Source organism: Aythya ferina (genome assembly GCF_964211825.1).
Source record: "Aythya ferina genome assembly, chromosome: 1".
NCBI classification, from domain to species: Eukaryota; Metazoa; Chordata; class Aves; order Anseriformes; family Anatidae; genus Aythya; species Aythya ferina.
The window spans coordinates 83768892-83791473 of record NC_140296.1 but is presented as its reverse complement, the minus strand read 5'-3'; the positions used below and the strand labels follow the sequence as shown (position 1 = coordinate 83791473).

Below are 22582 nucleotides of genomic sequence, written 5' to 3'. Positions count from 1 at the left end.
TGAAGTAATGGGACAACCACCCCAGTAATTCCACAGTTACCTTGCAGGCAGCAACAGCACCCCCTGCTGCAGCGACGCAAGCCTGGCCCGGTGTGCTTTGCAGGACCCTGCCGCTTGCTCACAGTAAACTTTGTGTTCAGCTGGAATAGCTGAGTCTACAATACTTTCCTTGAATAGTCCTCCAAAGGCCCACGGGCAGCCCCGCTCTCCCTTACCTTTCCTCTCATCCCCCACACGACTTGCTGTACCCCCGCTAGCTCATTAAACCCTTCCAAGATGCAGTAACCATCAAGATCAGAAAAAAAAAAAAAAAAGCCAGTAAAATAAAACTAGAGAGAGTCTTCTACGGTGTTAAGTGTGTAAAAATTCAGTAAGCTGAAGCGTCCGACAAATTCAAACAGTATTTGAATTCTATTTGTTTAGAAACACTTCCGGTGGGTTATTCCAGAGCTTCTCTGCACCCTCAATTATCTTGCCTAATTTATTCACAAATTAAATTTCATAAATATGTTCTTGTGCTAAAACTGTCCTTTAAATAGTTTTCTTGCTGCTCATCCCCATTTCATATTTTTAGAGAGCCAAAAGCTCCTCCCATTACTCTCCACTTTACTAGGCCGGAAAAAAAAATAAAGCTTTTTCTATCTAATAGTAAATCTTTTCCTATCTCTGCTACAACTGGTTTTTCTTTTGTCTCATCCTCCCTACTGCTATCTTCCTTATCTGATGTCACTTGAGTTCATGCTTCCTCATCAGCACGATCAAGTGTTATAATATGCTAGGTAAGACCTTAACAGTGCCTTCATGCTGCTACTTGCCTCTCCCTGCTAGGGATCACCCCTGTACAACACCCAAGAATCCCAGATGCACTGCAGCCAGCCCCAGACAAGTCAGGTCTTTCATCCCAAGCTCTATATAAAAAAATCAGCAAACATTTGACAAGCTTTGAACTAATTTCGGAAATAACAGTTAGAATATTTTCAGTATGTGGCTTACCTCAATTTCTAAAAGCCATCATTGATAATTAAACAGTATTATTCTGTTACCTCGTCCATACTTTTTTTCCTGAGTACAATGGAACAGATAGAAGATTCCTAAATTATGATTTTATTTTTTATTTATTTTTTTTTTTTAAGTAGATCTGCATCTTTTCAAAGGCCTTTTCCCCTCTTTTCTTTTCTGGAGCACAAGTTTTTGCAACATGTTTTAACAAGGAATTGATTCTCATTCCGGAAAGGGTCTTTGAATAATGAGCTATTACACACTTCTTACCCATTGTTAAATTCCCCCCACCCCTTTCCAATTTTCACACAAAACAAGTAAGTTATGATCAAATATATTTGAAAAGTAACAGTGAAAGAACTGAAAGAGCTAAATTTGGATCAGAAATTTGAGAAAAAAGCTAGAAAAAATATATTATGTTTTACAAAGTTCTAATGAAGCCCTCATTTTCCCTAAATGATGTAAGCAGCACACTAAGCTACATATTGCTGAGATGTTGTTTCTTACACAGATTCACCACTTGAGAAGCACTACTGACGTTTTCACTTCATCAGCCTAAACTGCCAAAAGTACTCCAGCTTTGCATTAGATGACATCCCGAGATTCCTTCCAACCTGAATTACTTGGTTTTATTTTCCCTCACGTATAAATTGTTAAATTCCATTTTTGCTATATTTTTTACCTGCCATCCCAACTGCTGATCAACTATCCCGGAATGAATCTTATCAAGTCACAAGTTCACTAACCTGGGACAAGTTACACTGAATTCCACACCACCAGTAATTACAGCGAAAGCCAGCTTTACCAGCCTAATGATGTTACTTCAAGAAACACAGAAGTTTCTGAGCACTTCATTTTGAAGAAATCTTTTCTTCCAATTAGCTACCTTTCCCCACACACAAACTCTCCATCTGACAGACCAGCTTAAGGTTCAAGACCAGATAGTCCTCACAACATGTTAACTCTTGGATAAGCTCACTACAACGATCTCTGCCCCGAAGAGCACACATTATAAAGATAAATCTGCCAATGTGAGAAGATAAAACATGCAAACATATAAGCCTCAATATAACAGTTGGTCAAATATAAAGATGATCTAATCCCAGTGTACTGATCTATCTGCTGAACAACACACTGTCACTTTCAACTTTGACACTAAGATCTGATATTTGCATTTCAGCATAACCTCTCCCACTGGATAGTTTATCAACAGACTTCCCACCTTTCAAACCGTAACAGAACGTGATCAAATAGCGTGCTTATATACAAACCTTGGATTTGAACTTCATAATCTTATATTTTGGTGAAATATTGTCATTGAATTCCTTGAAGACACTCATTATTGTTACCGGAGTCTCTGTCTCTCTCCCAGTAGATAGATCGATTTCCTATAAAGAAGAAAAAGTCACGTTTCACAATTTAAAAAAAAAAAAAAAAAAAAAAGCCAGCTGACAGGACCAATAAGTTGAATTTTGCTTTGGTATTATGAACCATTTATTTCCTCTCTAAGGGAATACTACAATGCAATCAGCCAGGAAAACCTTCATTTAAAAATATTAATTGAAAACAGAGTGTTGAGAAAACTCTGAAGTTTTCTAATCATACTCCAAGACATTTTTACTCCGTGAGCAGCAAATCCAAAACATAACAATTTGTCTGCACTTGATAGTTGTGTTGGGGGAAAGCAGCAACACTCTACTCTGCATCTCACGTGACATACCATGTATACATTGCACACAGCTTTACCTCTGGCATCAGACAACAGACAACGGTTCCCGTAAACACACTACTAGAACTCATAACCTGCCATAATCAGAATGAAAGGTACTTATGTTTGACATGCTTAAAAGATATACTTACTGTTTCACGTGGCAGTAGGTAAACAGTTCTCTCAATATTTTTCACCGTCACACAACAGCTGACGTAGGTGTTTGCCGATTCAATCCAAACTTTGCCAAACAAAAATACCACGCCTAGGGAATAACAGCAGAGCAAAGAATTCAATATTCTTAGTGCTGCTTAAAGCAGCTATCACACATTCTGGCACAGAAACACAACCATTTCCTTGTTTAGGTCCCTGAACAACAAATCTTTCCAGTGCATCAGCACATTCTGAATCGTTTTAAACATCAGCTTTGTAAATGATTATATGCATAGTTCTTCATGCCCCTACCTCCATCACTATAGTAACAACACCCTGATATATGAAATTCAAAATGGCATCACACGACCAGTCTCCGAATTCTGATCTGATATTCCATTTCTATCTACATTAGTTTGATAATTCATGAAGAGAGAGAGGGAAGAAGTCACTGAAAGCTGAAGATAATCAGAATGCTTGTGCTGTCAATCACTCCTGAAACATTTCTGTCATCTGCAATTTCTCATTCTTCGGCTAGACCAGAACAATTAATCCTCTTTTCTTACACGTTAGTACTGTGAGATTAAGACTCTTAAAAAGACTCTTACTTAAAAAATCTACAGAAACACATACAGAAGACAACAACTAGAAGTTGATTGGTTTTAAAAACATTTCAACTGGCTATTTTTAGCAGATAAGAACACTGCAAGATTTATTATGTTGCAAGAATTCCTGCATGTAGTTGTAATGCCAGTAGACAGGTCAAAAAGACCATATACAGCAGCACTGATGCAACTGACTGTTTGCTGTGGACCATGTCATTATTGTACACGCACATCTCTGAGCCACTGAGAATCTGGCATCAGCACAAAATGCTGCAAGCTGCTTATCAAGCGATGGTAAACTGTGGCACAACACAGCAGCAGTGTAGCTGACTTCCAAGTAAAATGAACTTCCACGTACAATTTGAAACCTTGACTCCCCTTCGAACTCCATAAATAATTTGGAATTAGATTACACGAGAGACAGGCTCCCTACAGTACACTGCTATTCATGAAATCAGAAATATCAGAGCTGAGACTGTCTCAGAAACAATGTTTCACGTAAGGCAGATTTTGGAACCTACATTTCTCCTTGGTCTGACAATCCATGAAACAAGTCCTTTGTTAAGAGTTGTAAATTATCTTTGCCGTGCAATCTCTCAGATGTAAAGGTACCTTTCTTACTCCATTAGACAGCAGATAAATCAGTGCAGATGCACTAAGATGGATGACAGAGTTAGAGTGACAGGCTAAGAAAAAATCATTTCTTGAGTGCTTGGAATAGATGTGAACAAGACTACTTTTGTCGAGGATAGAGAAGAGAGTGTTGCAGTTTTGAAGACGAGAGCGAGGATACATGCTTCAGCTGCACAAAGTATTTTAGAGATTTTAATACAGAGACAATCTTCAAGATTTAGACAGTTTGAATAAAAGGATCTAGAAAGAGCTGAAATTACAGATCTAAGTGACAGGGAAGATGGAGTCCTTTTCCCCAGCAATCACTGCAAGAGAGGAGAGGGGCTCAGGTGGGTGTAAATCATACAAAAAGATGAAACTATGGCAGAGGCCGCAGACCAGGAGCTGGTTGTTTGAAGAGCTGGCAGTATTAAGAGCACTAAGAAGTTAACCTGCCAGGTATACATGTAAGCAGGTGAGGTAGAAAGGATACAGACGCCCAAATACAGGATAAAAAGACAGCTGTATTGCAGAGACGAACTTCAAATCAACTCTAGCACAGTCAAGTAAGTGGTCTTAATTGCCAGGTTCCACAGAATCAAATTAATTTAGAATGGAAGGAACCTTTGGAGGTCACAGCTGGTCCACAAACACACACCTCCCACCCCAACACACATGCACACTGAAAGCAGGACCTACTTCATAGAGTTTTCAGAGACATTTCACATGTAAAACCAAGAAATTAGAGGAGAGATACTGGACTCCATCCCCTGTAAACTTGTTTGTAGAAAGAAGGAAGAAAAGGGAAAAAAAAAGAAAGAAAAGCTTATAAAACAAAGTCTGTGAGAAGAAAGATCAAGTTACCAATGAATCAAAAGGCAAGCAAAGTCAAGATACAGGGAAACCATCTTGCTCCAGGGAAAGAAAGGGCTTTTTTTAATTATTATTTCTTTAAAATGTTAATAGGATTACAATTCTCAAGTTCTCTCCCTGAGACAGCAAGGGGAGTTATGAAAAGTAAGCCTCCGCCAAATCATTAAGTTTGAAAGAGTCTTATGATTACGCCATGGTATTTACTCTTCAGGCGATGCATTTGAGATCCCAGCAAATGAGGCATAAACAAAGATCATGAACATGTTAAACAAAAAGCTGTACCAAAATTTTCCCTTCTACACTACTAATTGAAAACAGGTGCAGTCTTTATTATTCAATCCTGAAAAAGTCATAATGAGAAAAGAACACTCCTTGCATGCGCGGAATAGAAATCCTTTCATAATTATGTTCCATTCAGCAACCACTGACTTGGAAGACAAAAAAAAAGGAAAAGAACAATAGTGGGGTCTTTAAAAGGAGCAATTTTATATTAGAGCCATTGATTTCATCAAGATATCTATGATTATTACCACTCCTATCACTAAGCTGTTCAACCCAGCACAGTCTCATATTTAAGTTCAGCATCCCAACTTACAAAGAAAGGTGTAACAGAGAAACGTATCTGACTCAACGCTTACAGCATCACAGCAAAATGCCTTCAACAAGGTACGATAGAACCTTCTGGTAAGCCTGCACGAAGCACAAATGAGAAATCTCGGATTTTAAAGAAAAGAACAGATGGGAAGTGCTGAGAACAGATGTGAATACAACTTCTCACGTGAAGGCTGGAAGACAAAGAGGTGCAGTTTGGAAGGTATGAGAGCCAGGATTCACACTTCAGCTGCACAAAGTAGCTTAGAGATGCTAATACAGAAACAATATTCAAGAATTACTTGGTTTGAATAAAAACATCTAGATAGAATTTACATCCTTCAGGCCACCTTCTTCCCTCTATAAAAGGTCCTTCCCCTTTATACAAAATCATGCAACTGCTATTGTACAGGTTTTCTACTTATCCACCAGAATTTTAAGGTACGTTTCCAGAAAAAAGAAGCAAGCATGCTCAACTGTTGCGCCACTACACAAGAAATTAACAACGTCAGCTTATTCCTAGAGCACAAAGATTTTAAGATTGCCAGTGGGTCACCAACATCAAGAAGTGCTAGTAGCTGCCTTTGTACCACCCCAGTGTTATGCTAGACCAAGAGACAACATTCTTTCTTTGCCCACTCAGAGTGCCCTGCACTGAAGACAAGGTGGCAGAGAAACAGAAGAGATTATTACACAAGTTGCAGGACCTAGACAGAAATAATCCAGACATAACTTAGGCCAGTGTAAAAAATCCCGTTGCACAAAAAGAATCAGAATGGCAATTTCTGCCTTTAACTGAACTGACCTGGCTGACTGTACTGATCTTCATAAGCATCCAGCCAATAAAATCTCAAGACTTGATCATCATTTTCCCCATTCACAAGTGGAAGGATACTGGGGTCCAGCTGAACGTCTGTCGCTACCAAACCAGCTTCATCCTCTTCAACCTTGTCCCAGCATGAGACATCTGGGAGAGAACAACTTCTACAGAGGAAGAAACAAACAAGAAATAAAACTGTGCCTTTGCTATAACCATCATTGTTTCTACTTTTTTTCCAGTCCAGAGTTCTCACACCTTCGGTCACTCATTCCACTACCAAGAAATACTCCAAGCAGTTGTGTTTCCTCAGATTTCTTCTGAAAAGAAGGATGGAGCAACAAAGAGAGAAATCCACATAACAACTACGGTTCTCATTACACAACACACAGGGTTTAGAAGTCATTTAGCTTCAATTTCAGCCTCAGCCATTCAAGCCTTTACATAACAAATAAATCCATCCATCTGTAAAAGCTGCTCGGTGGGAACAGCAGATTATTTCAACAAAACCACCTTTTGGGAGTCATTAGATGTTTAGGCCTTGGACTATTTTATATTTTCAAATTATGAAAACATTCAAGATTTTTTTCAAACAAAAAAAAGGAAAAAAAAATATTTTCTTCTATTTCCAAAAACAGCTGATCATAAGGTTAAACTACTTCTACCTACGATACTTTTAACTACAATTAATGCTATGGAATTCCTTCTGGGTTGCTTAGAATAAGCATCTTTAGGTATTCCTTATTTTTGCTTATTGGCATTAAAGTTTGTTCACACCCAAATTAAGTCACATCAACATACTGAAATAAGTGTTATTATGTGCTAAATCCCAGAAATATTAAGTGTTTTTCAATAAAGTAGCTATCAGCATGTTCAACTTGACCATTTTTCAGTTCATGACAAAAAAAACATCACATCAGATTGTCATCATTCTATATCACAGTTATACTATTGGCAAAGACAAATATGAAAATTAACTTAAGGCTTGTACATACTGAAAGGCGTCTTGCTAGAAGGAAGAAAATTTAAGAAAATTAAAGAGATCCTTACAAGGCAGATGTCCCTTTCTTCTCAGATTCCAGCTGCTCTGTCTCTTTCTTTTCAACTTCCTTGTCTCTTTTCAAGCTTTCAGCTGTCTCAGGTATAGTTCCCACATGCTCTGCTTCCATAGGTTCATCAAAGTCCTCATCATCAAAATCCACCATCCCCTGATCGTCAGCTGGAAGTGTTGCACATAGAACTAGAGGCTTGAATCATTAAAATGACACACTGTACGCTACATCTGCATGCACAGACTGCAAACCGTACACATGAACATAAAACTAAATGTTAATATAGCAGTAAAAGACCACATTTAAGCTAGCTAAACATGTAACTAGTGTAAACTAGGAAGTGTTACGCTAACATGCCATATTTAAAGAACATCCAGAGCTGAGATTTGGTTTTTCGATACCTTCAATAGCTTTTTCTTCTAGTGTCTCCACTACTCCATTTTCTGTATTTTTTGGCACATACTTGGTATCTCCATTCTCTTCAGAGGCTATGACAGATTTTGCTGTGTAATTGGGATGTTCAGGATGAAATGAAGCTGGAGGAAGAGCTTCTTTTCTGACATGAGCGGGAGCTTTCTTTGATATAGGGGTGATTACCTGAAAAACATTTTAGACATGAGTTTAAAATTTTTCTTTTAAGAGCACAAAAGGAAAGAAAAAAATATAGTACTTGCTATTTGCAAAACTAGTAACCAGGGCTAGAGGGAAAGCTTCATGTATTCTGCAGCATGACAACTAGAACTCCTCAAAATGAGTTCCTTCTACAGTTCTTTAAAAAGCAGTTTACAACAGGCCGTGGATGACATTTACTCAAGTGTATAGTTATTTTCATTATTTTCCCATGTAGCATGACCTCATTCCTAAATTAAAATCTCTATCTGTGCCAGCTAAGTATGTGACAATATATGTCACACAGGGACAGAGCCTGGAAAAATGGTGAAAGACCAATACAGCCGCTTAAACTCATTACTGTTGTGCACAGGTATAAGCTGTCTACAAGAATGAATGGGACTGGAGAGCAGAGTGCTTCTCCACTGGATATTTTAATCCTACAGGACATGACAGATACAGACAAATATACCATGTTTCAACATGCTCCACAAGCCTGAACTCCAAGATGGTACACAAATAACGTGTGTTTCTGACAGTAGCTGCTGTAGTGTTATCACACTACAGCAGCAGCCACAGAAACTCTTGTCACAGAAGATGTCTATGAAATGGTCTCCACCATGACCAACAACAGGTGTCTGTATCTATGGGCCCTTAGTCTGCAACAAACCCCCAGACCTTAACTTCAGGGGAAGCCACTATCTACAGAATTGCACAAAATCATTTATGGGATTTTAATCTCAGTTCAGCTACTCCTACTGCAGTCAACAAAATGCAGCCCATCCTTTACCTTAAACAGAAGCAAACATGATCTAATCTACCTCAGTAAAAAAATTTTTGCTAGCTCAGCCAAATGAATTTATTCATACTAATACTTTTGCTCTTGCCTTCTGTAGTTGCCATCATGTTCTTTCATGCCCATTTATTTTCTAAGGCCGTACACTTCATCTGTTTCATTGCCTGAATCTCCAAACTCCTAGGACCACAGAAGGCATCACCAGAACTGCCTATCTGGGATTTTTTTTTCCCCTCAGTATTTCCTCAGTATAAAAGTAACTTCTGCTTTGCACCATAAAGACACAGATCCTCTCTTACTCTATCTCCTACTTTTTTAATTATACCTTAGCTCCAACACAACTGTTGAAGTAAGTGCCACTGGTGGTTGTTTTCAGCGTCAAGAGTTGATTTCAGTATCACAAAAGGTTTCGCTCTGTTATTTTAATGGTAAATCAGATTTATCTACTTTACTCCACTTGCTCTCTACAGACTCTTAGCAAGTATATCATTGTATCTCCAGCTATGAAGTCCTCCCCATTTACCAGAACTCATCAAAACAGTAGGCTTCCACCCACAGCAACCTGTCACTCCTTTCACTCAGTCTTCCACTAAAGTCAACTTATATCCACAGCTTCAGTTTTCCATTTGCTTTCCAATTCTGCAGAAGAGAAGTCTCTTACCCTCTTCCACAACACAGATACACTTTCTTCTGCTTAGTTCATTTCCCATCATCTATGCTTTGCCACAAAGTTCTTTTCTACTCATAGGGAAAAGAGGAAAAAGCAGAAGCTCACCTTCATGTGAGGTACCTAATATTACAGAAACAACTTAATCTGTCAAATGTAAAAGTTACATACCATTACTACACTAAATATATATATAGAAGTAATATTCTGTTTATGTATTAACATGGATGGGGAGAAAGAAAAAAAACATCAAGTTACACTTTAACATTACTAAAGAAGCTAACGAGAAAAGTTATTCCTAAAAGCAGAAATAGAGGACTACAGTATTCAAACCAACCGAAACAGATTAATGGCTATCAATGAGAACTTAAATTTATTTATTTATTTATTTTACTTCACCTTAGGAGTTCGGGACTGTACAGAGAAAGGATTCAGTGGTGTTCCAGCAGATCTTTTTCTTTTCAGCATTATAATTGGTGGTGGACTTGGTTGAACAGTCTGAATATTGAACAAAAAGAGACAGTGACATAACAGAGAAGGGTTGTTTAGCCTTTTCTTCTGCCTTGGTTAGTAACATTTTCCATCAAAGAGAAAGAAGTCCACCAATATTTGTCATTCACCAAACAAAGAAACCTCCAGATTCACAACTCAGCCATGTTAAAAGGAAAACTTATCTGAGCAATCAGCCCATTAGGAAAGAAACTAGATTTTTTCTGGAAAAGTTTGAGAGAAAAACTGTCATCAGTGAGTGAAACTGTTTTCAAACTGTGCTCACTTCTGTGGCTAATCATGCCTTTAATGCACAAGTATCAGAATAATTGGTGGTATGTTCTGCATGTCTGCTAAAATAGCAGTACTGAGCATACATGCCTTAAGAAAGGCAAAAGTGCTCTTTCAACAGTGTCATACTAGAGGAAGAAACATTTCAACTTATTTATATGTACAGATATTTTGCATTCATCCATATCAACGCATAACAGAAGAAAGGTTAGGAAACAAACAACAAAGCCAAAAAACAATAGCTAGGTACTATTTAAATAGAAGCCATAGTGTAATTATTAGCATTATTTCCCCTGCTTAACACTCCACAAAATTTGACAGCATTAAGATGCATTTGCTTAATGATTTGAGGGTTTTGATAGCCTACGCTATTATAATTCTCAATCAGATATCTCAGGGAGGGGTAAAAATGTGAAAAAGACCGCAATACCAAGAGAACAACTTTACCCTGGAATATTTATAACCGTCTTATTGCTCTCTAACATACATATTAAGCTTATTATGATAGAATGTATTTTAATTTAGTATCTCCCTACAGCACTTTTACATGGGAGCAACCCTTCCAGTTTTGAGAAATCCTGCTAAGAGGCATTAACCCCCTGAAAACTCAGTGATGAGGAGGAATGGCCTCATTTGAGACAGTCCAATCTGGGCTGCTGCGGCAGCTATCTGGCACTCCTAGCTCAGGGGAAGTATTCATCTGATTCCCTGGAGCAAACCATAGAAAGCAGGAGGCAGGCAGAAGTTGAGACATCTGCTTGATCTTGTTATCTGCTTGACCTGTTCTCCCTCGTCTCCTCTGGTGAACCCAAACATGCCAGACAGAAATACCCTACAGTACGCTGGCTGGAGCGTGGTGATGCGCACATACGGTACACGTCATCCAGGCACACCAAGTCCTGCTCCACTCCACGCTGACTGAAGCATGGAAGGCTGCATTCGCACAGGCCCTGGGTCACATTAGAAACTGTCTCTGAGCAGGGGGGACTAGTTTGGGCTTATCAAACCAGTAAAGTCACGCAACTTCTGTGCAGTGGAGACAACAGACAGGTAGACTGCATACACACACAGGATACACCAAGCAGATGTGCTAGGGCAGAAGTCAACCTCAAGTGATTTCATTTTAGGAAGAACTTTCTTTTTCTTTACGTGTTCCACAGCAAGACAAATAAATGGATTAAGCTGTCTCAAGCAGATTTATACACTTACTTCAGCATTCAGATCCTGAAGAATATCCCCTAGTAAATCATCCTTTGAGAGGTCCACAGTTTTCTGCAAGATAAGATAGCCAAACAGCTCAACTATAGTTGCAAACACAATCAGGAGACCAGCAGCAAATGGCTAAAGTGTTTCTACAAAACACATGCATATTTTCAGGAATGCTCCATAAACAAGAGCTCTTGCTAGGAACTAGACAAAAGAAACTGAAAGAAACCCTTGCTTTACTCCACCCCAACAAAAAGTGGGAACGAGTTTAAAAAAAATCTTTACACTTCAAAATGCAGTAACTTACATCTGTGTTTTTCTTTCCAGCACTGGCAATAAACATAGACTTAATTGTGTTTGGCTTTGACACCATAGACTTCTTCACGTTCTTTTTATCAACTGCAGATGCTTTGCCACCTTTTCCTACAGGAAAAAAAAAAAGATAAAGTTTGTGATTTCTTCATCAAAAAGTCAAATTTTTGAGGCATCAGTTATTAGCAGGAATAGACAGCTGAGGTAACCCACTTCTTCCACCTTTAAGCTGCCAGCTGAAACGAAGCCTAATAATCTTTTGTTTGCTGCCAGGTTTCTAATGGATATCATGCATCAAAAAAAAAAAAAAAAATACCCAAAGCCCTATCAACATCATATCTCGCCTAGTCACCTCAGGGATGATCTTTGCACCCACACAAGTCCATACTCCAGAAAAAGGACCAAGATACTTTTCACAGAAGCATCTGCAGAGAAGAAACAAGTGTCCAGGAGTTAAGCACTAGGCCTGGATTCTCAAAATCAGGCAATAAAAGTTGGCAAAATAATTTGATTCCAGATCCGTAAGAGTATGTAAGGGTTGGCAAGAGAGACTTTGCATCCTTTACACACTGGCTTTGGAAAACAAGGACATTCCCCAGGTGCATTTGTTGTGAATACATATCCCACAGAAGACTAAGCCAAATTACCCTGGTAGCCCTAAAGTAGTTAGAGGTGACTCTCAGTTTGTGGACCACTATTATCCTCTGCATCACAAAGACTAAAAAAAAATCCAGTCACAGCCACTGAGCTACACAGCTTCGAGTAACATGCCATGGGGCCCTATTCACCACATACTGATACCAAGAAGTTGCCCATTTCAGGTGCCTTTCAAAAGCAACCAGAAGAGCCTCTACAGCTGTTATGTTCAACCTACCTTTCTTACTGGAACCAAGAGCATCATCATCTAGATCTTCATCAAAGATTTCCCTTCCGTCTTCTATGTAACCTACGCCATCTGAACAAAACCAAATTGATATAAATTTACATTTCAAATTCCGTCTCGTGATATTTCTAGGTATCTGCATAATCCAACATTTCACATACTTAAATGCTTTTAACATAGAGCAAGTGTTACAAATGCAAGTGCTAAAATCTACTGCACTCTCAGCCGCACCTTCCATTAGACTAAATATAATAATACAAGTTTAATTAGATATTCTCAGTTAAAGCACTTTTTAAAGGTACATCACTGGTAACTGGAAATAAAATTTCAAAAACAGTTATTAATGGGAAAATACTTTCACTACCATCCTAATACACTACCATGAGAACAATGGAAGAGACTCATTTCCATATAAAAGCTCATCTTTTTTGTCTACTGAAATGACTCTAGGAACACGCTGAAATATGACTTACATCAACAAATGAACATTATGAAACCCAGCTGAGTTACAATACTATAATCAAAATAACTCTCTAAACGACTCTTAACTTACCATCATCAACAATCCAGTCATCATCCTGCCGTTCTCTGACCATCTTGGAGTATTCCTCCTCATCTATTTCATCGTACACACCGGTGAACTCCTCAACCTTCAGTTAAAGTACACTGATGGTTAACAGCTCCCATTCCACCAATTATTCATATAGGTCATCAACAAGAACACAAAAGTTCCCAAGAACTGTACATCTTCCTAGACCATTATTCACAACTAGTAACCACAGCTATTTGTTTAGTTTAAGTTTGTTGTGTTTTTTTTTTTTCTTTGGTAGTGACAAAAGGTCATTTTTTAATCTTTAAAATTATTACAGTACACTGAATCTATTGAAACACCAGCAGAGATTTCATTTGAACCCAAGATGCCTTATTACTCATTTCACGCAACAAAAAAAGCCACCACAGTTCTGAACTCTTACTCTACTCTTAAGCATCCAGACAAGCTCAACAAAAAGGTGATTTGATATGCTAAAGAATAACGCTGAAGATGCTCTTCTGTGCCTGAGTGAATTTGCATCTTAAGGATATAGGCATTTCAGGCTTCTTTAGACTTATGCACCTCAATGGGGAGGTCACTTCCTGCTGGCATTGCAATTAATTGGCCAGTAACAATGTCATGCTGCCAGATTTCAGCTGTATCAGTGAAATACTTGACTACTGCTTCCTTGGTAGAAACAATTGTCAATATTAATGGATTTCAGTCACGTAAAGCATTGAAATTAATTAGCTAAAGGTTATATGAAGTTTTTAAAAAAGTAAAGTTACTCCTATCGTAACATTAACTAAAGCAATTAAGTTTTAGAGGCTGGTCCTTCCCTGTGGTACAGTTACCAAGCAAATGCTGTGTATGTTTGACCTGCGATTATTACAATTGTTTTAGCTTTGAAAACAGGAAGAAACAAGTAAGTGATGTCAGAACACAGCAAGACAACTACATTCTAAAATATGCAGGTTTTTTACATTAAAAAAGGGAAGTCTGAGCTGAAAGGCTGTTTTTGTTTCCCATATTTTTTGATATGTATGAAGGGTAGCCAAGCCTCTCAGCTCACACTCCCTTTTTATTTAGGAGGAAAGACGGGACGTTTACCTCATATTTTAATTTTTCACCAGCTTTGGCTTTTTTCAGGCGTTCCAGCGCTTCTTGCTGGCCCCTCCTCGACTTCTTCTCGCGCCGGGAACGTGATGCCGCACAACTTCCACCCTCGGGCATGGCTGAAAGCGGCCAAACAGCCGGGAAACAACCTTTAGTGAGGCGAGGCGCCGCGCTTACCTCGGCTGCTTACCTCGAGCAGGGCGCCGTGCTAGCGGCCGGCCGGAGCCCTGCTGCACACCCCGGCACCCGCGGCGCGGCGCAGCCCTGCCCGCCGCCACGGGGCCACCGCGGGGCCGCCCTCGCTCGGCGGGGACACCCCAAAAGCCCCCCCGGGCCCCCCATGCGGCTCCCAACCCCCTCCACCCTCAGGCCCCAGGGTGCTCCCGGCTCCCCCCGCCGCGTCCCCACGGCCTCCCCGGGCCCACCCGGCCGGGGCCGGCGCCTCAGGGCCCCTCACACACCGCCCCCCCCCCCCGCCTCACCGCCCGCTCGCCCCGCGCCGCTCTCGGCCATGGCGCCCGCGCGCGCACGGCCGGCGCCAACGGCTCCCGAAAGTGGCGCGAGCCGCCCGCCCCGCCAGCCGCCGCCGGGCCGACAGCCAACCAGCGGCCGCGGCCGCCCCGCTCCCTTCCTCTTCCCTCACCCCGCCCCCTCCCTCTTTATTTATTTATTTTTTATTTTATTTATTTATTTTTAAGGTTTTGGTGTTTTTTTTTTTTTTTCACCCGCCCCAGCACGCTGAGGGGCGGCAGGGCAGCCTTATAGTACCGAGCCCCCCCCCCCCTCCGTCTGAAGCCCTCAGGCAGCCGCCCAGTGAGGGGTGAGGGCTGTGTGGGGCAGGATGCGCCTCAGCGCCACAACCAGCGGCATTTAGCTGGGGCATTAAACCCAACTGCTGAAATAAAAAAGCTAATTAGATTCACCTGTGTCCCTATTTAAAAAAATAATAAAATAAATCAGGGAAAGGGAAACCAGTGGGTTTTGTTCTGTCTTGCCACAGCTTTACCTTGAATAGTTTCAGTCACCGTCGGTCAGCTGCTGCCCGGAGAAGTTTCCACCTTCGTCTGAACTTACCTGAGAAACTTACCTGAGGAGCATTTGCTGCTCCTGAAAACACGCGGGCATTGACTCCGGAGGGATGATGCCTGGCTTCGTGCAGAGGCAGGTAGCACTGACCCTTCAGAGCCATCCAAAACGAAATAGCACTCTCCACACGGCTGGAAGGCTGTCACCAGAGCCTTACCTAGTACTGCTTGGCCTGAACATACCGACTACCTCATTTTCAGATATCTAGGGAACAGAATTTACATGGTAAATTTACATTTACTGAAACCGAACATTATTGTCCATCTCCACAAGAACTCCTTTGCATTGGTCAGAGGAAAGTTTAACTAACCTACTAGACATTGACACTTCTGACTTACCCAGTTCTTGCTACAGCACTGTACACCTCACAGCTGCACCTTGCCCCAGATGCAATGAGAAACCCACCTCAGGCACGCACAGCAGCTCACTGGCACCACAAGAGAGAGCCCTGCTCCCCCAGCCACCCCAATAGCCAGCATGCCCCTTGCCAGGCACACAGAGGGAGAGACCACCCCTCCTGGCAATCAATAGCAGGCTGCAGGTCAGCCTGCAGCTAGCACACCCGTGTCCTTGCAAGCACTGACAGCTGTAAGAAGAGCGCCTGTCTGATCTGCAGGTGTCATTTCATTTGGTCCAGTGCATCCATGCCTTTTTCCCCCTCTTTTTTAAAAAATACAAAATAAGACCACATGACTGAGCATGATGTGGAGTTCAAACCCAAGGTAGTCAATTTCTTAAGCTACAATAGGCATTTGTAAAATAACAATGTCAGAAAGTTGTTCGTTTTGAATAAAAATAAAGCGATACTGCATTTCATATATATCTAGCTGATGTTCTTTCCCTGACTTAGTAATGTTCAATTGACTGGATCTTAATACTTCCAATTAAAATAAAACAATGCCCTTTGTCAGCTGTCAAACACAGAGTGCAATGTTAGTCATTCAGGTGATGCTATGGTTTGAGCCGGTACACAGTGATACAGTTAATTGATCAAACTGGAGTTGTTGCCATAGCTCCACTGTGGGACAGCACAGATCACACAAAAGCCTTTTTCATGAATGCTAGTTGAATCCTGACATTCATCTCAGGCCATAACAAGAAGGTATCTGTTTCCCAGAGCATAGCACAACAAGCATTTAAGTGCTGCAGGGAAAAAAAAAAGGGTGGGGGGACCATGACAGTTTCTTTTGGAAAAGCAAAATAACCCAGCAACATTTGGGACTTCCTCTGCTAAACAGCTTTATCACAGATTACTCCAAGCTGGTCTTTAGCCTCCCTTGGGACAGTCATATAAGAACATCTTGGCACGACCGTTTCCCAATTGTCTTTTACTTAAAAGAAGTGGGAATTTCACTGTGCAGCTTCAAGCCACTCAAAAGAAAGTGTGATAGCTACAGAAAAAAGCACGAGAGAAGCACAGTAACGAAGATGGTAGGCAGCCAAAAGCGCAGTGCAGAAGAGGAAGCTCAGGAAACCTGCACTTCCAGATTTCAACGAAAGGTGACAAAGATGTATTTTCCATGTTGTTTTCTTACAGCTATAATTTAAGTACATATATACGTAAGTTCTGAATCAAAAAAATGTTAGTTATGAATAGAAAATGCTGTAAACTCACTGCATGAGCTCCAAGTTAATATATACTAGAGTATATACTAACACTTAAAAGTATAATTGGAGTATAGTACCAAACCTTTGTTAAAAGAACAAATTACTGTATTGAGGATTACTGTGTTCTCCATTTTGATATATAGGGCATGCTTGATATGTCTCAAAGACAGTAGGACAAAATGTTAAAATTCTCAGATTCCAACATTATGTTTTAAGCTTTTGCTTTGTAATTTTTTGATGATGGAAAAAAAAAAACATTGACGTTACAAGGGGTTGTATAAAACACAGAATGCAAATAGACCTTGAATTATAGCAGAAATGGCAAATTCAGCTTCACTAACTTAAAATGCCTGCACATTCTTACATCCCTGTTGAGGGCAGAGTAACTTTGTGGAGAATTGTGTCCGTATGCATGCCACTGCACAGGATATGGGTATGTATGTTTTATGTGTATGTTACCCACCAGCACCAAGTATTTCATTCTCCTACTTATATTGGTCTGAATTATATTGGTCTCCTATTGGTCTGAATTAATTCATGTTATCACTCATTAGGTGTAAATGCTTTAAGTTAATCATGATTCATTTCTCTGACTACACCATTTCAGCAGCTAGGTACTGTGCTATCCATGTGACATGTTAACAACCCATACTGACTGCATAGGGTACTAAATTAATAAAGGAGTACAGATAAAATAAATTAAAAGCCAAAACTCTCAAATTATTACTTACCAAGAGTTGCTCATTTTCTAAACTTTTCACAGGTATTTCACTGATAGAAAATGAGGAAACAGATGCTTCTTCCATGTGTTTATTAATAAAGATGATAATGCAAACATATGTTTAGACAGCGGGCTCCTTAACTACCAGGTCTGTAAATGTCTTTTGCTTACTGCACATCTATTTTTAATTACCTACCCACGTTACCTGCTAACATCAGGATAAAGAGAATAAAGCTGCTATTATGACATGAAGGCTCTGAAATGTAAACATGGAATAGAAACTGGAACAGCTTCCATTAATTTCCATTCTGACAGAAAAGAGTAGGCCTACGGAATGAACATCCAGAGATTTTTATTTTTTTTAAAGTGTTAAATTCTAATTGTGGTTAACTTACAACAAATCCTATAACTCTACCTGAATCTGTGGAATTGCACTAACAGAGAGTAGAGTTGAACCACCTGCTTGCTTCATACAATATTCCTATTCAAGCCTAGAATAAAAGTACAAAATATTATAACATAAATTAAATTGGGAAGACGAGTTAGAGCAAACTCACAGAGAAAGAGCCCTCACATAATTATAATGTCTAAGAATTAAGTCTGATGCCAATGGTATTCAAAAGCATGCAGTTATTGCCACAGCATGAAAGTCTCTGTTTTAACTACTTTCAGCACTCTCTCTTTACAATTTCACAAAAATTAACAATTAACATATAAGCAGAACATTACTGCAGAGAGGCTGTTACATTTCAAGATGTGGCTGAAGATCAAATCCATTGGCAAATATTCTCCGTGTTCATTGTTTCAAGTCTCATCAGCAGGAACGAGGAAGCCATCACAATGTGCTGTAAAATTTACGGTCTAGTTGTAGTCCCCACAGGTCTCTTTCTGAGTCAGTGCCAGTGGAGCCTGTGGTCACAGCAGCAGGAAGCAACAGGGGCTTGTTACTTCCCCAGCAGATGGGAAATTCAGTGCTGGGCCCCACAGACATGGCCCAGGAGCAGGTCCAGCAATGGTAGTCCAGGTCAGACCCAGCCTGCTGATCACCAGGCATGCCTGTGGTGATGAGGCAGGTCCAAGGTCAAGCCTCAAAGTCAGCCCATGGGTGTGGGTCAGGCCTGATGGTGGTATCCAGGATCAGACACAACCCAGTGAACACCAGACAAGTCTGTAATGATAATCCAAGCCCAAGGTCAAATCAGGAAGCAGGGGCATAGCTATGGCTGAGCTGGAGACCAGCACTTTTATAATGCAGCTCAGGCAAGGGCGGGTGGTACAAAGCCCCTGAGCTGAAGGCAGAGGCTGCAGGTGAGGCTGGTCAGGGTCCTCTGAGCACTAGCAGCTGCCTCCCCTCTGAGCAGGGAGAGTCCTCACACCTCACAGAGACCAGGGCTCCAAAGGGATTTACTGTTGAGTGTGGGTCATCAATATGCTACTTCATGGACCCTGGAGGCCAGGGTGGAGGATTTGCTCAGGAGTCATGGCTGGGTAGGGGCCATCATGTTGGGCAGACCAAAGCCCAGGCAGGGTCAGGCTGATGACTGAGGGAATCATGTGGACAAGACCCTACACAGCCATGGGGTAGGCAGCACTGTGCTCAGTTTAGGGCTTCAGAAGGCCTGAGCTTCCTGTCAGGGTGCAGCAAGGGTCAGCTGCTCCATAAGGGCATGGATAACATGACACAGCTGGTGAGGGAGAGACCCTACCACCCTGGGCCCCATCCCACGTGGTAGTCAGGGTCAGCCAGGAGTCCAAATCATCACACAAGATTATAGATTTGCCTCGCCACACAGGCAACCCAGAAATGCAGGTCAGTCAGGTTAGGGTCAGTGATGGTAACATGGGTCAGGCACAGGCCAGAGACCACCAGGCAAATCCATGATGATGTGACAGGTCCCTGGCCAGGGCAGGAATTCAGCCCATGGGTCAAGGTCTGCATCAGCTGGGTCCACTGCCAGGCTCAGCTGCAGCACAGCCGGAGCTGCGCACACCTACAACATACTTCAGGTGCAGGCAGAAGGCCCGGGGCTGCAGGGAAATACCAGGCTATTTGGCCCCATATGCTGGCAGCAGATATGGGGACACCCCAGCTGGGAATGGTCAATTAATTCAGGGCACCAACGTGCAGATCCCATGTCAACCTAACCAAATGTCCAGAGCCCATAACTCATCATAACTAAATCTTGAATAGTACAGTTGGGAGGGACCTTCAAAGACCATCTAGTCCGACTGTATCACTACAGAATTGCTAAAGTCCTGCTGAATCACTTTCCATATTTATATTTGGCCTTTTGGTATCATTACCGTTTCATTCAGGTAGTAGAAATGCAGAAGTTCAGCTGTTAGTGAGGGTCACTTTAATTCTCTCATTCTTGTATTTTTCAAAAATTCATGACCTGCTTAGAAATTATTTAATCCACAAAAGCACAGAACCTGGGAAAAGACTTTCCACTTTCCCTCTCATCTTTCAACAATAATATCTTCCCCAATTTTTTCTACCTTTGAGGCTCTTAAGCTGTCAGAATTCTTCCCCACAGCATAAATCATTTTGTCATCCTGCTGTATCTACCCTAAGTGCGGGATCTTAGAATAACGCAGCTGGGAAGGGGCCTCGCAGATCTCTGGTCCTGCCCCTGCTCAGAGCAGGACCAGGTCGCACAGGCTGCTCAGGCTGTGCCCAGTCAAGGTGTGACCGTCTCAGGGGTGGAGACTCCACAAACTCCTGGAACATCCTGAGTTCGAAGGTACTCACAAGCACCATCAAATCTAATTCCTAGCCCACACAGGACCACCTGAAAATCAGACCCTGTGTCTGAGGGCATTGTCCAAACACTCCTTAAGCTCCAGCAGGCTCAGTGCTGTGACCACTGCCCTGGGCAGCCTGTCCCAGTGCCTGGCCACCCTCTGGGTGCAGACCCTTTCCCTAACCCCCAGCCTGACCCTCCCCTGTCCCAGCTCCATGCTGTCCCCTCGGGTCCTGTCGCTGTCCCCAGAGAGCAGAGCTCAGCGCCTGCCCCTCCACTCCCCTCGTGAGGGAGCTGCAGGCCGCCATGAGGCCTTCCCTCAGCCTGCTCTGCTCAGGGCTGAACACACCAAGGGACCTCAGCCTCTCCTCATATACCTTGGCTTTTAGACCCTCCACCATCTTTGTAGCCCTCCTTTGAACACTCTCTAATAGTTTTATGTCCTTTTTATCTTGTGGTGCCCCAAACTGCACACAGTATTTGAGGTGAGGCTGCACCAGCACAGAGCAGAGCAGGACAATCCCTTCTCTCAACCAGCTGGCAGTGCTGTGCCTGATGCATCCCAGGCCCTCCTGGCTGCCAGGGCACACTGCTGGCTCATATTCAACTTGCTGTCTACCACGACCCCCAGATCCCTCTCTTCTAGGCTGCTCTCCAGCCTCTCATCCCCCAGTCTGTGCGTACAGCCAGGGTTGCCCCTTCCCAGGAGCAGAATCCAGCACTTGCTCTTGTTGAACTTCGTGCAGTTGGTGATTGCCCAGATCCCTAATTTGTCAAGATCTGGAAGGCCTCTCTACTCTTGTTGGATTCAACAGCTGCTCCCAATGTAGCGTCATCTGCAAACTTCCTCAAAACAACTTCTAGTCCTACATCCAAGTCATTTATGAAAAAAATAAATAGAACTGCCCCTAAAATGGAGCCCTGGGGAATCCCCCTACTGACTGGCCACCAGCCTGATGTAACCTCATCTCCTATAACCATTTGAGCTCGACCCATCCGCCAGTTGTTTCCCTACATTATATTTTTATCTAGCTATCCCCTGTTCCATCCATCAGGAAAACCTGTAGGGTGGGTTAACCTCCTACCTCTCCCCCATCTCCCTCTATGCTCCACAGGCTTTCTAGAAGGCCATTAATGAAAGTGCTGGAGGCTCACTCCTCTGAGTTGTCCAAAGGTGAAAAGAACCTGCCTGACACACCAGCCAATACCATTCCTATTCAAACATGGCACAGATCCCACAAAAATGGATATGAAATTGAATGAGAACAAATGGCAGTAATCTAATTTCAGTATCAAACCTGATTAAAGCGTGAAAAATTACTCCTAGGACTTTCATGGTATGGTAAACATGCATGGGTACGGTTTGAGAATCAGTGAAAGAATTTAGAAATCATTGACATACTTAAAGATAGGCAGGGAATCAGACAAGTCTGACAACCTGGCTTTTGTGTTTAACTTTGTAAATCCAGAAAGCATTTGAAGTTCTTTCTCCCTTTCCCATAGTTGCTTCTTTGCAACTACTCTGTCTAAAGAGTAGTTCTGTGGTGGTTCCCAGCTGTCCCTTCTGTATGTGCCCATCCCACTGGTATCTGATCCCACCTTCCAATACTAACCAGACATGATTTTTTCCTTCAGGTCTGCCTTACATGCTTTTTGATTCTCCCTTCTGGACACCAACAGGAAAGCAAATCTGAACCTAAAAGAGAGTCCTTCTGATCAGTTTTGGTGATCTGCCTTAGTTTATGGAAGAAACTGTTACAGGAAGAGGTCTTCAGAGTTTCCAAGTCCCATGACTAAACAGAGGCAGTTGTTCTGTAGACAAGGGTTTCTTATTTTCACCCATACTCGGTAAGGAATGGGGTTCCCAGATACTTTAATAGGTAAAAACAAGATTAGGCATACCAGCACTGTACATATTACTAGGGAGTAGCAGGATGGGAGCTGCTCCTTAAGGAAAGACAAATCAAGAGCCTAGATGGATCACAAGGCTGGCAGATCAGGAGCTTCAACAGTCAGGACCCAGTCCCACTGTACCCAAGCAAGGTGAACAGGACAGAACAGCGGATGGTAGCCAGGTACAACCAAGAGTCCTGATTGTAAGGCTGTACCATG

The 22582-nt window shown here is 41.8% G+C and overlaps 1 protein-coding gene across 4 annotated transcripts in view; it reads right to left on the bottom strand.

Moving 5' to 3' along the window:
- Window positions 1-15576, bottom strand: part of POLA1 (DNA polymerase alpha 1, catalytic subunit) — a 199875-nt gene extending 184299 nt beyond the window's left edge. For 3 of the 4 annotated variants that reach the window (XM_084492935.1, XM_084492937.1, XM_084492936.1), the window contains exons 1-12: window positions 14794-14873; window positions 14306-14430; window positions 13217-13313; window positions 12655-12735; window positions 11776-11891; window positions 11472-11534; window positions 9882-9980; window positions 7812-8007; window positions 7409-7577; window positions 6347-6525; window positions 2860-2972; window positions 2271-2387 (exon numbers count right to left, since the gene is read on the bottom strand). In XM_084492935.1, coding sequence (XP_084349061.1) covers window positions 2271-2387; window positions 2860-2972; window positions 6347-6525; window positions 7409-7577; window positions 7812-8007; window positions 9882-9980; window positions 11472-11534; window positions 11776-11891; window positions 12655-12735; window positions 13217-13313; window positions 14306-14430; window positions 14794-14824 — 1386 coding nt within the window. In that variant the 5' untranslated portion in view covers window positions 14825-14873. Of the gene's footprint in view, window positions 1-2270; window positions 2388-2859; window positions 2973-6346; window positions 6526-7408; window positions 7578-7811; window positions 8008-9881; window positions 9981-11471; window positions 11535-11775; window positions 11892-12654; window positions 12736-13216; window positions 13314-14305; window positions 14431-14793; window positions 14874-15398 lie in introns of those variants that run through there. The other variant, XM_084492938.1, reaches the window with a different exon arrangement.
- Between the last annotated feature and the right edge of the window lie 7006 nt (window positions 15577-22582).